The sequence below is a fragment of the Phocoena phocoena genome, chromosome X (assembly GCF_963924675.1).
Source record: "Phocoena phocoena chromosome X, mPhoPho1.1, whole genome shotgun sequence".
Classification (NCBI taxonomy): Eukaryota; Metazoa; Chordata; class Mammalia; order Artiodactyla; family Phocoenidae; genus Phocoena; species Phocoena phocoena.
The window spans coordinates 109726689-109742829 of record NC_089240.1 but is presented as its reverse complement, the minus strand read 5'-3'; the positions used below and the strand labels follow the sequence as shown (position 1 = coordinate 109742829).

At 35.6% G+C, this 16141-nt stretch overlaps 1 protein-coding gene across 1 annotated transcript in view; it reads left to right on the top strand.

The window, feature by feature from the left end:
• ZNF280C (zinc finger protein 280C) overlaps positions 1 to 16141 on the top strand; it is a 34142-nt gene that overhangs the window by 16111 nt on the left and 1890 nt on the right. Inside the window, exons 7-13 of the mRNA XM_065900615.1 lie at positions 18 to 158; positions 308 to 417; positions 2024 to 2244; positions 5741 to 5898; positions 6582 to 6682; positions 7446 to 7592; positions 13259 to 13390. Coding sequence (XP_065756687.1) covers positions 18 to 158; positions 308 to 417; positions 2024 to 2244; positions 5741 to 5898; positions 6582 to 6682; positions 7446 to 7592; positions 13259 to 13390 — 1010 coding nt within the window. The remainder of the gene's footprint in view (positions 1 to 17; positions 159 to 307; positions 418 to 2023; positions 2245 to 5740; positions 5899 to 6581; positions 6683 to 7445; positions 7593 to 13258; positions 13391 to 16141) is intronic.

Below are 16141 nucleotides of genomic sequence, written 5' to 3'. Positions count from 1 at the left end.
GCCTATAATAATGGCATGTTCTTCTCTTTCTCAAGAAAACGTTGTTAGTCCAAAAAAGCCAAAGATCACTGAAGGAGTTTCTGACATAAATCCTTGTGCTTCATTGTCTTTAACGAGCACTCCTTCAGTGACATCCTCCCCTGTCTTGCTATCAAAAGGTAAATATGAATCTGGTGTATAAAAAAGAAATTGTATTATTTATACATAAATTTCAGAAATTGTGATGAAGTTTAAAACTGTTATTACTGGTTGGGTTTAAGGTTAAAAAAGGAGAATTTGACTCATAAAACTCCTTAATTTATTTTAGGTACAAATACCTCACCAACTCTCCATAAAACTGCAACACCTCTTGTAAGATCTTGTCCAAAGTGCAATGTTCAGTTCAATCTTTTGGATCCTTTGAAATTTCACATGAAGGTAAAACTTTTTCAAAATTTGATTTTTAAAAATATTCACAAATCTCTGAAAATATTAATATTAAGGATTGATATATAGTAAATGCTAGTTTATCCAGATATTTAGATAAGAAATCTTCTCGTTGGTATTTTCATATAACTTAAGTAAAAATTGATACTCATAATGATTAATTTTATAAGAGATTTTAAAATCCTTCCCAATCATTAAATTATTAAAATTTAGTTTACAAACACTACATATTATATTTTAATTTTTAATGAAATAATATATTAATCAGGATATTTTATTGACTAGGTCATGCCATTCTTCAAACTTTTTGTAAAGCAGGCATTTTATTAGGTGCTTAATCTTTCATGTAACTTAATTCCTTTTTTTATGTTATTTTTTGTCCATGGTGATATATGCATGTCACATTACTCAATGAAAATCTTAGCCTTGGGGCTTCCCTGGTGGCGCAGTGGTCAAGAAAATCTTAGCCTTGCATTTTAATTTTTAGCACTTAGACATAAATTCCTAATGGTGGAGCATTTAATATGAAATGATAGTTTTAACTCAATCCAGAATATAGTATGTGTAGTTGTTATAAATTAATTCTAGATTTATATTGGTGTAAGAAGCTCTTGTAATTAGGTTTTAGGTAATTTTCAAAGTACTAATGAAAATACTTTAAAATATTTTAGTAGATACTACAGTGTCCTTTGTGTCTGTGGAAAGATAGTCTGTATTCTTTTTGTATGCCCAGTATAAATGGCAGGAAAGGGGGAAGGAGGCAAGAAAAAAGGTAGTGTAGGATATATGCAGAAAAGAAGGGATGAGAAGAATACAAGGTAAAGAAAACTATTTAGTAAAAGTTATTGCTCACTATTTCAAAGATTGGCAATTTTTTCATTGAAATTCAGCATTTTACAAAAAAATGTAGAAAGAAAAGGAGCATCCTGGAATTCCAATTACAGTCTCTTTATTCTTGGGCAAAACTGTATTTGATCTATCACTATTTCCATCTCCCTGAGTGTGACTTCTGTTAACTGGATTTTGGGCTTTGGTTTTAAAAGTAAGAAGTAACTTCTACAGTGCTTTCAGATTTCCTATTTATGTAATATTGTGTAGAGATACACAATCAAGTGATGTTTTTATGTTTTGCATCATAGAGAGAAGAAAGGAATGAGTTTGTTAGTTATCTTTAGTTTATTTAATTTGGGGGTAATTATAGTCACATGATTCAAAAAGTATAAGAAGGAATATAGTGAAAAAATATCACCCCGACTCCTGTTTGCCTAGTTTTCAATGCAACTCACAAAGGAATCATTTTTTATTAACTTGTTTTGTATCCTCTTTGATTTTCTTCCTGCGTATACCGGCACACGTGAATGTTCTTATTTTCCATCTATTAATATACACAAATCATAGCATGTTATATATACTTCTGCACCTGGAGAAAGTGACAGACCTTTTCTAAAATGTAGCTTTTATTTATTGTTTGTGATTAAAACTATGTGAGACTGTCTTTCCACATGAGCTGGCCCTAGTTATAAACACAGAATCATTTTTTGGTGTCTAATTTTTAAAAGAAATATAAATAAGGCTTATATATTTTTTTCTCTTTCAGCGTTGTTGTCCAGACATGGTAAATGCATTTTTGGGAATGATTAAAGTGGAACTTTCCAGTACTGAAGATAAAAATGAGACTGGTGCAGAGAAAGGAAAATTGATTATGTTAGTTAGTGACTTTTACTATGGAAGACATGAAGGAGCTGTTGATGAGGAAGAGAAGACTTATACAACATTTAAATGCTTCAGTTGCTTGAAAGTTCTTAAAAATAATCTTAGGTATGTAAATACTTATTTCTATTTGAAAATTGGGATGCTACAGATGTAAATATTGTATTTCTTTTTCTGTGCCATCCTAGATAAGCAATTTTAACTTTCTACTAAGAATAAAGGCAGATTTTCATGTGTTGAAAAGCTTTTATCTTTTCTTGTATTTTTAGGAGTTTGACACTTGGATCCACTTTAGTTGTATTTCTTTCAGATAGCTTAAGAAAGGACAAAATTTATTTTAAGCTAGGAGAAAATCATTCTTTTCTCTGTATTTATCATTGAACTAGGAATTTCTGTGAGATATTTTTATTAAAATTTTAACTGCTTCTGAATCTTATTTTTCCTATCACAAGAAGAACCACTTTATCCAATTTTACCTCCTCCATGTTTGTCTTATTTAATGTTCTCTTTTACAGTTCATATTTATAATTTTAGTACATTTTCCTTACAGAAGAAGTGGTTTTTTTTGATCATCTAGAGAAGTACCAGTTCTTTTTTTTTTTTAATTTATTATTTATTTTTGGCTGTGTTGGGTTTTTGTTGCTGCACGCGGGCTTTCTCTAGTTGCAGCGAGCGGGGTCTACTCTTCGTTGCAGTGCACGGGCTTCTCATTGCGGTCGCTTCTCTTGTTGCAGAGCACCGGCTCTAGGCACGCGGGCTTCAGTGGTTGTGGCTCGCGGGCTCTAGAGCGCAGGCTCAGTAGTTGGGGCGCACGGGCTTAGTTGCTCTGTGGCATATGGGATCTTACTGGACCAGGGCTCGAACCTGTGTCCCCTGCATTGTCAGGCAGATTCTTAACCACTGCGCCACCAGGGAAGCCCAGAAGTACCAGTTCTGTGCAACATGTCTGCTTTGATTTTATAATTTAACACATTTTCAAAGTAGAGATTTAATTCTCAATGGAATTCTGAGGAGTTATACATGTATGCTTCAAATTTTAGGAGCTTATACTTTGCAGTCTTTGAGTTATATGGCATATTACATATCTATCATCCTAAGTGAAATGTAACAAGAACAAAGTAACAAGATATATTGATTGGTATTTTTTAATTGGCTATATAGCCTGACATTGTTTTTCCAATATTTTATTATAAAAAATTTCAAATAGTCAGCAAAGTTGAGAAAATTTTACAGTGAACATCTCTCTACATTTACCACCTCAATTCCAGCATTAATATTTTACTCTACATGCATTACTACATATCTATTTATCCATAGATCCATCTGAGTTTTTTATACTTCCCAGAGTAAATTGCAGACATCAATGCACTTCCCTTAGGTCAGATACATATATGCATATGTATGTCTGTACCTATATTGTGACACATACACGCTTATAAACTTTTAAAAAGATTTACCCTTGAAAACCATCATTTATAACTAACATTCTTAAACATTCTATAGGTAGGTCATTTCTAAGCTCAGCATTTATTTTTCCTGGTGAATTCTTGGGTCCAAAATGAAGTACATGGAAAAACACTGAAATACCCTGTAATATAAGCCTAAAACACTTGTGAATGCTACATTTATGGTAGCGTTTTATAGTTTTCAAAGACCTTTCACTTATATTATTCATATGAGTTTTCACACTTCATTACCTCCTTTTATCAAGCCCTACCAGCCATCAATTGCTAATGGTCCCAGTAGCTTAACAGAAGAGAAATTGTTATTTGCTATGTAACACTGAAACAATGTTACGATAAAACTCTGTGACTCAGGACTTCCCTGGTGGCGCAGTGGTTGAGAGTCCGCCTGCCGATGCAGGGGACACAGGTTCGTGCCCCGGTCTGGGAGGATCCCACATGCCACGGAGCGGCTGGGCCCGTGAGCCACGGCCGTTGAGCCTGTGCATCCGGAGCCTGTGCTCCACAACGGGAGAGGCCACAACAGTGAGAGGCCCACGTACCGCAAAAAAAAAAAACAAAAAGCTCTGTGACTCATAAAAACAGAGTAGAACAGTGGTTACCAGGGATGGGGGAATTGGGGATATGTTATTTAGGGGCACAAACTTGGAACTTTTTATAGATAAATAAGTCCTGGAGATCTAATGCACAGCATAATGGTTATAGACAACAATACTGTGTTATAAACTTCAAAGTTGCTAAGAGACTAGATCTTAATTATTCCTACCATAAAAAAAGAAATTATAATTATCTGATGTGATAAAGGTGGTGGTTTTAAGGGATGGTAGACCCTAATAGCTCAAGATTTCTCCTCTCAGCCCTGTCAACATATTGTAGTATATTTTTCCCTACATCGAGTGTCACCAAAACCAGTTAGGGTTATTTTATTCTGAGAATAGCCTTGTGAGGGGTTTCCTTTTTTCCACATCTCCATCTGCTGGTTTAAGAAGTGTGAGCTGCTGATGGGGGCAGGGTAATAACTGAGAGATAGCTAGTTAACAGATTATTTTATACAAATAAATTTTACTAAAGTTGTGAGCTGAAAGGTTAATGGCTCATGACCTTTATATGTAAATATTTAGGCAAGACTAGGATTTTAAAATAGATTTTAATAGAGATGATATTAAAATGAAAGGGGGAAAAAAGATATTTCAAAGTGTACCATAAGCAGCTCTAAAGATAAGTGGTGTTTTGGAGGTGTGAAGAGATAAATGTTAAAACCTCTGTAATTGCTGCCTAGGTTGCTGACATTATTACTTCATTTCAAGATTATTTCCTTTAGGGACTCATAGTGACTAGCTATTAATATTTGACCCAGACTTGAGATTGTAATTTTGATTAAATAACTTTACTTTGAAATTCAGTAAAACATTTCAGTAAGCCGTTTGAAATAGATATGCCTGTTTATATTGTACTCTCTGCCATTAAAGGTCATAGTTCCTTCTCATAAGAAGCCTTTTAGGGAATCTGACATAGCAGAATGTAGAACTGAAAAATGGACTGTGCTACAAAGGGCACAGTCTGTGAGTTAAAATGAACTGTTTGTGCTAACAGTAAACCTGTATCATTAAATAAAAGATTCTTGTAATTATAGGTATTAAAATTGCTATTACATGCATGTAGAAACCAAGACAAATAAAAATACTAACAATTTTTCTTTTAAGCAGCTGAAAGCTATTGTATATCGCAAGGCTGTCAAGATTTCTCTCATGATTCTGTAGCTGCTCTTGGTGGTAGAGTTTCCTTTAAGTATTTTATTTTAAAATGTAAATAGTATTTCATGTATGGAAAAGAAGCCTGCTGTTTTTCTTTACAAAAAAATTTTAATCTGAAATAATGGTGAGGAAGCGAATTAGCAGTATTTCGTATTAACTATATTAATGGATTATTTTAAAACAAAGATGCAAAGAAGAATGTTCACTGATGCACTTAATGAAAGTGATCATTTGAATTGCACACTTTTCCAGAGGACTATATGGCTTTAGAGGTGTTATTTTGAGTAATACAACTGCATTTTTAACATTTAGGTTCAGATACTTATTTGTGAGATTTGTCTTTGGTTATAAATTTGAATATTTGAACCTGTTCACAATCATTTATAGGTTTATGAACCACATGAAACATCATTTGGAACTTGAGAAGCAGAACACTGAGAGCTGGGAAAACCACACCACCTGCCAGCACTGCTACCGTCAGTATCCCACACCATTCCAGCTTCAGTGTCACATTGAGAGCACACACACTCCCCATGAGTTTTCTAGTAAGTCACAATTTTATTAAAATCCTGAACATTAATGATTTTGATTATCTAACCTATGAGGAATCCTTAAGAATTCTGATGGAAAAATAAGAATAAGAAATAGATTTTGTAATTCGGGGGCAAAGTTGAAAGCATATTTTAACTTGTATAAACTTTTCAATAAAATTACTTACTAAAATTGAAGTCCCTCTTGTAAATTGAAACTTTCTTGGCATAACTTACGCATTGTATATAGGAAGTAAATTACAAAACTCAGATTCCCTGGTTTGCAAATATAAAATTAATGGTCTTCATTTACAGTCTAATAAGAAAAGTAACTGCAGTGATAGTTAAAATCACAGAGTCTGGAGTTAGCTTGGATTCAAATCCCAGCTCTGCCTCTTAATACAGCTGTGAGATGTCAGTCAAGTTAATTAATCTTTCTGTGCCTCAGGTTCCTCATCTGAAAAAATGGGGATAAAAATTAACAGTACAGCTCTCAGTGATGGTATGAGAATGAAACAAGCTAATACTAAGTAAAGTCCTTAGAACAGCGTTACAAAGTTAACCACAGTAGAATTGTTGGAACCACCATCACCACTATTATTATTATTACTCGTTGTTGCTGTTGTTATGAATGTGCAAACTGAATCTTTGATTTATACATCCTTAAAATGACGTAATGTGTTTTTTTCCACTTTCAGCTATTTGTAAAATCTGTGAATTATCATTTGAAACAGAACATACTCTTTTACAACATATGAAGGACACTCATAAACCCGGTGAAATGCCATATGTTTGCCAGGTACACACACATTTTATTGTGTATTTAGGTGTTTAATTTTCACATGCCATGAAACAGTATTGTTCTTTTTTTTTAAATAAAAATGAATTACTAAAATGAAGACCCTTTTCAATAGTTGAAACTCTTGGTTTAACTCATGTATGTGTGGGTAGTGGGTTGGATTTGACCTGTGGGCCATAGTTTGCTGACCCCTCTGCTAGACAAACAAAAAGCCCTGCTGGAGAAAGACAAACATACTGACTTTCTTACCCTGTAGGGAAGAATATAGACGTGTTAGAGAAATCGGAAATACTGTTAGTTACGGGGAACTCAACTAAAGGCTTTGGGGCCAGTATTTTTCCAGAATTTCAAGTGGTCCCCAGTAAGATAGCAAGATAAAGATAAATTGCCTCTGTTACAGCCTGGATGCTATTTAAAATCCAAAGAAGAGGATCCTCATTTGATGTAACAGGAAAAACTTTATAGGTCAAGAGGTGTCAGACTTTGAAAATTCAAGTCAGGATGGGGATGGGGGGTAGTAGATCTGAAAAGAAGGGAATCTACTGATGTTTAGGAATATCCCTAAACTTTGAAAGACAACTTTTCTGCTTCAGAGATTATCTGTATTACTTGCAGTATCAGGATCCTTGGTTGTATAGGCAGCAGAGCTGAATTAGTAGTACATCATGTTACTCTAAACAAATGACTTATTGTGGCTACTTTGATATAATTGCATATCGGTTACAAATTTTCAAGTTAAATTAAATCTTCTTTATATTTCTAGGTTTGCCAGTTTAGATCATCAACATTTTCTGATGTAGAAACTCATTTTAGAGCATCCCATGAAAATACTAAGAACTTGCTATGTCCATTTTGCCTCAAAGTTAGTAGAATGGCAACCCCCTACATGAATCATTACATGAAGCATCAGGTGAGATTTAGCAGTTCTTATTTGTTCATTTTGTCTTAGTGAAAAGGTTATATATATAAACTTAGAACATCGGTTAGATTTGTTCTAGAAGGAAAGCAAAGTTGTTCCAAATGACACCATTAATTCATAATTTATGCTGAAATACTTGTGAAACTTCCACTTCTTCTCCTTGTCTGCTTCCTGGTGATGATGAGGCTCATGGATAGTGAAAATTCTGAAAGGTAGGTACAAATAGGAGCCTAGTGTGGAGGGGAAGAGGAAAGATGAGTGGAATATTTATATTGGACATTTCAAGGGTTTAAGAGTGGTGAGAATGGGAATGATTTTAAAGAGCAGGGAAAAGGATAAGTTTGAACTAAGGAAGATAAGATTGAGGATTCACAATCTTCTGTTTTCCTCTTTCTCTTCAAACTTTATCTCCACTTTCTAGTCCACCTTCCCCCACCCCTGCTCCACGGCTTGTGGATCCCAGTTCCCTGACCAGGGATCAAACCAGAGGCCCCTGTAGTGGAAGTGCAGAGTCCTAACCACTGGCCCTCCAGGGAATTCCCTAGCCCACTTTTTATTATGAGAAGACATGTGGTTGTCATCAGTGATCCAGGATGGTCTCTTGTAGCAGCCAGTGACAAAAGAAACAGCAATGACACATTTCTAGATATGTGAACTATGCCAAAGAACAGTGTTTAGGTTATAACTTGTTTCTTAGATGACTTTTACCAGTTCTGCTTTTGTAATTTCTGGAATATCAGTACTAGTGCTTGCACCTTTCCCTTGAATTTTCATTTTATGCTTGCTGGTTCTTTTCCTGACACAATTAGACCATCCTTTATTTGGGCTGAAAACTTGATAACAATGAGCCTATTCTTGAGTGCTTGAAAGAGCAGTCATACATTTGCCAAAATCAGAAGTCAATGAATTTACTGAATCTGATTATGTAATGAGGTTTTGCCTCCTCACTGATCAGCTCATTATATTTCCTTATTATTGAATGCGTTATCATGGCCATTTTATTCAGCACTTGTGCTAACATTGCTTTCAGTTCCAGTCATTAGATAATCATGAAATCAACTTATAGTTGTTAATTGGAAAAAATCATAAATATAGAATATCCAGATGCATTCAAGATCACCTGTGTTATGGCAACATGCTTATTTTTTTATCCTGGTATGTCACCTCACTGTTAAACTCTGGCAAAATCTTTCTATTCTAGAGTTTCCCTCATGTTCCATCAGATGTCAAATAGATGTTCTACTCTAAAATTGTTCCTGGAAAAAGAAATTCAGTAAATGGCTGTACTTACAAAATGAATAGTTTTTTATTTATTTTTTAATAGGATTTTTCAGAGCTTTTAACATGCTAAAAAATGCTTTAAAGATCATAAATCTCCAAGCAAGTGATATTGTATATGTTGTTCCCAAAACTTATTTGACCATTGAATCCTTTATTTGCACAACACATATTAACATTTCTTTAGGAATAGAGTTTTTGAAACACTGATCTTGGTACTCTATATTTCATCCTTTGACCTTTGATTTTGAAAGAAAGAACGAGATATAAAGCAGCAGCTCTATTTTATTATGAAGCTTTTAACGTAATTCTTTCTCTTGTGCTTTACTAAGCTCCAGAGTGAGGTGTAGATGTGGAGGGAGTAATAGATGCTTAGAAAGGTAAGAAAGAGATGGATGGGCTTGCTATGTGGACTGTCTCCTAAATGGTTTAACCTGACCTGTAGTCACTCTTCATACTGTGAGTTGTATGTCTTAACTTGCCACATATATAGGAAAGTGTTAACCAGCAGGTCTGAGCTGCTCAAATATGCACGTTTTCAGAAGAGTCTACTTGCATAACTAGCCCTTGGCTAACTCTGGAAACTGAGCCTTTGTTATTAATTGATGAGTGTTTTACACGCCTAGAACCTTGAGCCATGTGGTACCAGCTTTTCTAGGTCTTGTGCAAAAATATGTTTATGGTGAATGCCTGCTTTTCTTATGGAGTCTGAAGATTTGGTGACTGAACCTCATGAAAACCTGGGCTCTAAGACTCAAAGAGAGCTTCCCTGGAAAACCAAATAAAACAACACAAAACAAAACCAAAAATCTTCATACCTGTTGCTGCAGTTAGTTGCTGGGGGATTGATGAGCATGTCCTATGCAACTCCACTGGGAGAGGGCACTTGGAAACTGGTGCCAGTATCCTCCAGGCTTCACCCAATGCACTTTTTTCCTTTATTAATCCTGTTCTGTATCCTGTCACTGTAATAAATCATAGCTGTGAGTATAACAGCTTTTAAGCCCTATAAGTCCTTCTATTGAATCATCAAACCGGAGAGTAGTCTTGGGACTACTGACACACCATGGGTGCCCAATTTTTTTGTAAGTTTGGAGTACCTAAGAGGTAGGCAGTCAGCAATCAATAGAGGAAAGACTCTCAGTTTGAATATAATTGTTCACAAAAGACTCAAAAACCATAGCTGAGCAAGATTATAAGCTTGTAATTGAGATGATATTAGGGCAATTTTAGACCATAAGAATTGTTGAGTCTGTGGCTCATTTTATTCTTTTTAAAGACTTTGGTTGTAACCTTTTCCTTAAAAGAATAGATTATTATGTATTGAGTGATTTCAGAGCTAACAGGACAGTTTGTACAACTTTTAAGAAAGGATGAAGGATTTCAGATGTGTTAAATAGCCTCATTAGATCTTTATAGTAATAACAAGCAGTTAACATATACTAATCACTTGCTGTACGACAGCCACTAGTGCTTTTACTTGCATTATCTTGTCTGATCCTTACAACCACTCTACAAAGCAGGTATGCGATCATTTCCATTTCATAGATAAGGAAACAAAGCTTTATAGAAAGTAAGTTACCTTGCCCAGTGTCACATTCTCTAATAGTTGGCAGAGCCAAAAATTGACCTAGGGCCCAAGCTGTTACCACAGAGTCATTCTTCACTGACATTAGGTCTAAAGGCAGATATTACAGAGAGTCAGAATAGCCTTGAAAACCTTCAAATCGCCCAAAAGATATAGTATCCTTGTCAAAAAGTTCAACACAATTTTTTTCTCTATCCTTGTAATAGGTCACCATTTTTTTGGTTGAACATCATGTTATTTTAAAAACGTACTGTATTATTCTCAGCACATCACAGGTATACATGCATAAGAGATGAAAGACTTGAGTCCATCTAAGGGAATAGTAGGTTAATGTCCCCATCTCAGGGCTCTGGGCAAATGCTCATTGAATGGAATGGCAGACATTTTGAACTAGTTTAATTGTGCTTGCTTCTCATGTGCACTCTCTGTCAGTCTCTTGCTGCCTGCCTTACTGGTTATTAAACAGATATTTATTTACTGTTTAATATATGCCAGGGACTGTTTTACAGAAGTGAGCAAAACAAAGTTTGTGCTCTCTGGAATTTGCATTATAGTGGCAGGTGGGAGAGAGAATGAGAATATGTATTATTATGTCTGAATGTATCTGTATGCCAGCTGGTAATAAGTACCATAGGGAGGAAATACATGAGGATAGGGAATGCCAGGGCTTAGGAGGTAAAAGAGTAGCTTCTGTTTTTTTATGTGGGGTGGTCAAAGAAGTCTCTCCAGAGGAAATAAGGGATTAAGCCATGTGGCTATCTGGGAGTGAATGTTCCAGGCAGAGGGAACAGTAAGTAGGCAGTGAGGTGAGCATATATCTAGATGTTCAAGAAGCAACAAGGAGGCCAGTGTGGCTGGAGCATGGTAAACAAGTGGGAGAAAGAGTAGTAGGACATGAGGTTGTAGCAATAGAATGCGGGGAAGATAGTATATGGCCTTGTAAGCCAGAGTCAGGATTTTGGAGTGTTATGGGAAGCCATTGGAGTGTTTAGGCATGTGAGAGATTATTCTGGCTGCTATGGAGAGAATAGACTGTTGGGAGGAAAGAGTGGAAACAAGAAGGTAGGAGGCTATTGTGAGAGAGTGCGGGTGAGTGACTTGGACTCATCTGGTGGCAGTGGTCGGAGGTGATGACAAGTGGAAAGATTATGCTTTTGAAGGTAGAGCTGAAAGGTTTTATCAGTGGGGTGTGAGAGAAAGAGTTAAGAGTGACCAAATTCCTTCATCCTGAGCAGCTGCAAGAATGATGTTCCCATATATTGAGATATTGGGAAGACTAGGGAAGGAACAGATTTTTTTTAAGGGTGGATGGGGCAAAATCTAGAGTTTAATTTTGTCCATGTTGATTTGAAGTGCATGTTAGATATCAAGTAATGATGTTGAGTAGGCAGTTGGATGAATACTATTTAAAGTCATGAAACTGGATGAGATATAGGTACAGGTAGAGAAAAGATTTCTGGGACCTATATCTGGGGAACTTTCTGTCATGTTACCTTGCTATCAGCTTCTTGACTGAGTTTTTTTCCCCCCTCTTTCCCCTCTCTTGAGTACATATAGGTGAATCTGTTTATGTTGGCTGTACCTATGATATGATCCAATTAACCATACTTCTTAGGATGAAACTAAAATAGTAATACAAGTACATTATATTTACCTATTGCTTTGAACTTGGTAAGGAATTTTTATTTATCAAATGCCTACTGTGCACCAGTAATGGCTAGGTACTTTAATGTATGTTACCTCATTTGATTTTTCCTAAATGTTTATTTGTGTTTTAAATGCAAATAGTGATGAACCTGTGGAGATACAGCTTTAGAGAAAACATTTTTCTATTTGTACGTTGTTCCAAATTTACTGATGAATGTACAATACATATATTAATTGATGACAGCATATACAAAAAAACTGCAGTTGCTAGTATGTAGTAGAAAGAACACTAACTAGCTATGAGCCAAGTGCCTTACATCTCTCTTCGGTCCTGTTTCCTATTGGTAAAGTAATAATATGACCAGGTTTCAGAAGGAACATAGTCAAGGGGTTCTCAAATAGTAAATTCAGATCAGTTGTTCTGATTTATGCTTCTGTAACCATGCCGTCCAATATCAGTCACTAGCCACATGCGTCTATTTAAATTTAAATTAATTTAAAATTAAAATTAAATGAAATTTTAAAATCGATTTCTCTGTTGCACTTGCCACATTTCAAGCACTCAATAACCACATGTGGCAGTGGATACCATATCAGGCAGTGCAGTATAGCACATTATCATCACTGTTTAAAGTTCTATTGGACAAACACTGACATATACAACCATTTCTATAGCATAACTTTCTTGGGAGTGTCTGGTTAAATTTGTTTGGTTTTAGAAAGTTCAATTTATGTTACCAACTTGTGAAACAAATGGAAATAACAAAAATTATTTGATCTTTCCAAGAATGAAAGTATAATATAGCTCATTTTCATGATATCATATGTTCGAATAGTTTATACTTCAAATTAATAATTAAGTAAATTCACACTACAAATAGTATAGGACTTGTCCCATTGTAATCTAATTGATATAATTATCATATTGATTGCCTGTATGATAACAAATACTTTTGAAACTCAAATACTAATGCAAGAAGTACTTGTAAAAAGCGAAATATTTTGGAATTATTTATGATAGGATGTGGTAAAATTCTGGTTTTAAAATTCTTTAGCTATTAGAATTAAGAGCAATTTCAGGCCTCGGGATTTGTGGTGGCAGAAATTATTTTCTAATATTATTTCTAATATTTATTGTAAACAGAAGAAAGGAGTTCATCGTTGTACAAAATGCAGACTACAATTTTTGACCTACAAAGAGAAACTGGATCACAGGACCCAGCATCGGACATTTATAAAGCCTAAAGAGCTAGAAGGATTGCCTCCTGGTACAAAAGTGAGTTTTAAATATGTTGTATTTTAACGTTGTATGATAATAGAAATAAACCCCTGCCTGTTTTAATCTATTCAATATAATATTAAAAATTGACTTCTGGTTGTCATTAAAATTTTAATTTTAGGTTTTATCATTCCTATGCTTGGAAAGAAAATTTTTTATCCATTGTTTTTTTTAAATTAATTAATTTATTTGGCTGTGTTGGGTCTTCATTTCTGTGTGAGGGCTTTCTCTAGTTGCAGCGAGCAGGGGCCACTCTTCATCGCGGTGCGCGGGCCTCTCACTGTCGGAGCCTCTCCTGTTGCGGAGCACAGGCTCCAGACGCTCAGGCTCAGTAGCTGTGGCTCACGGGCCCAGTTGCTCCGCAGCATGTGGGATCTTCCCGGACCAGGGCTCGAACCCGTGTCCCCTGCATTGGCAGGCAGAAGCCCTATCCATTGTTTTTTGAGTTGATTGAAATGTGCTGTATTGGAGCATATTCCTTTGCAGTGAGTGCAACTATATTAACTGTAGACTGAGTCATTGTGTTGTTTCAATATTCTATAGTCTGGGGACTTCCCTGGTGACGCAGTGGTTAAGAATCCGCCTGCCAATGCAGGGGACACGGGTTCAAGCCCTGGTCCGGGAAGATCCCACATGCCGCGGAGCAGCTAAGCCTATGCGCCACAGCTACTGACCCCATGCTCTAGAGCCCGTGAGCCACAATTACTGAAGCCCACACACCTAAGAGCCCGTGCTCCACAACAAGAGAAGCCACTGCAATGAGAAGCCCACGCACCGCAACGAAGAGTAGCCCTCGCTCGCCGCAACTAGAGAAAGCCCGCACAGCAGCAAAGACTCAAACGCAGCAAAATAATTAATTAATTTTAAAAAATACTTAACTTAAAAAAAATATTCTATAGTCTGTTTTTGAGCTTTTCCAGTTGGCAGCGTACATGTCTGCTTGAGCTGGTGAGGAATCATGTTTATCTTTGTGTCTCCAACATCTGTCATAATGCCTTGAATGCTGTAGTTTGTTGAAGTTGGTATTACTGAGTCAACTCTTAGAGAAGCAAATTCTCTTAATTAGCATTGCACTGTTAAGTGAGCAAACACACATCTGACGACAAATTTCATTTTCCCTCTGCCTTATGTACATCTGTTTTCTTTGACTTCTTTTATGTAAAGTCAGCTTTTGACTATTTGCTCCAGTAGAGGGATGCACAGTCCAAAGTGAAATAATTCCGAAACATTTAGTACTTATATTTGAGTACTAAACTTTGATGTGAGCATGTCTGCTATTTGAGTTCATTAAAATAATGTAAAGCAATGCTCTGAAGCTCTAGAGGGAGAGAAGCTATCCAGTATCCTTCCCTGTAGTCCATTCATTCCATGCTGGAACAAGACACGCAGAATACTAACATAAGCAGTGCAATCCTCTCTCGTATCTTCCCTTATTAATAATAATAGTAATAATTATATACTATAATTATGATATTATTAATAAATGAGACTAAATGTCTTGTTAGCACTTCAGAATTAAGCTTTCCATGTGCTTTTTCATACATTCTGTTATTTAATCCCTGTAGCAAACCAGTGAGGTAGAGAAGGCATGTATTATTCCCATATTACAGATGAGGCTTAGAGAGGATAAGTTACTTACTCAAGGTCACATGGCTAGGAAGAGCTGGTACTGAAATTTAACCTCAGGTCTTTTGACTCCTAGTTCAGTGCTGTTTGTGTGATACCAAATATATAGGTGACTGTTTTTCATTATCAACCAATGGGTATAATCAAACATTTCTTTTTCTGAATATTAAATTAGAAATTTTATATTAGTTCCCTCTAAGAAAATTCTGAATATTATTAAATTCTCCATGCTGTATGATGAATTGATGTAACCTCCGCAGTAACCTTTGCCCAAAGAACCCCCAGAGAGAGAAGGTCACATTTACTGGAGATCTGGGTTTTTTTGGGGGGTGCATTATTGTTTTTAATTGAGGTATAGTTGATGTACAATATTATATAAGTTTCAGGTGTTAACAGTGATTCTGGAGATCTGTCTTATAGTTACCAAAGAGTTATTTCAGGATTTGAGATTTAAATTTTGACCTCTATATTTACCAAAGCTATTTAGTTATATCAGAGCATAAAATAGCCATGGAATGTGCTCTTCTGACCCATTACTATCTGTGTTAACATATAAATGCTATCAATACAAAACTAGTATTACAACAGTAAATAAATACTGAGGGTAAATTTCATTTAATTGGTATGACCATTTAGGATAAATGCGAGACTTACCTGATTATAGTTTATACTCTGATGTTTAACTTTTGTATTGCAGTGAATTTTTTTTTGGTAACAGCTTTATTGACATGTAATTCATATACTATACGATTCACTCATTTAAAGTATACAATTCAGGGGGTTTTAGCATTTTTAGCATATTCACAGAGTTGTGAAAACATCACTACAATCTATTTTAGAACATTTTATCACCCCCTAAAGAGACCCCATATCCATTAGTAGTCAATGCAATTTCCCCTTCACCAGCAACAGGCAAACTTTAATCTGTTTTCCATCCCTGTGGGTTTTCCTCTTCTGGACATTTCATAGAAATGGAATCATACAATATGTGGTCTTTTATGACTGGTTTCTTTCACTTAGCATAATGTTTCTGAGGTTCATCCATATTGTAGCTTGTATCAGTACTTTGTTCCTTTTTAAGGCTGTATTAGTACTTGTGTATCAGTACTTTATTCGTTTTTA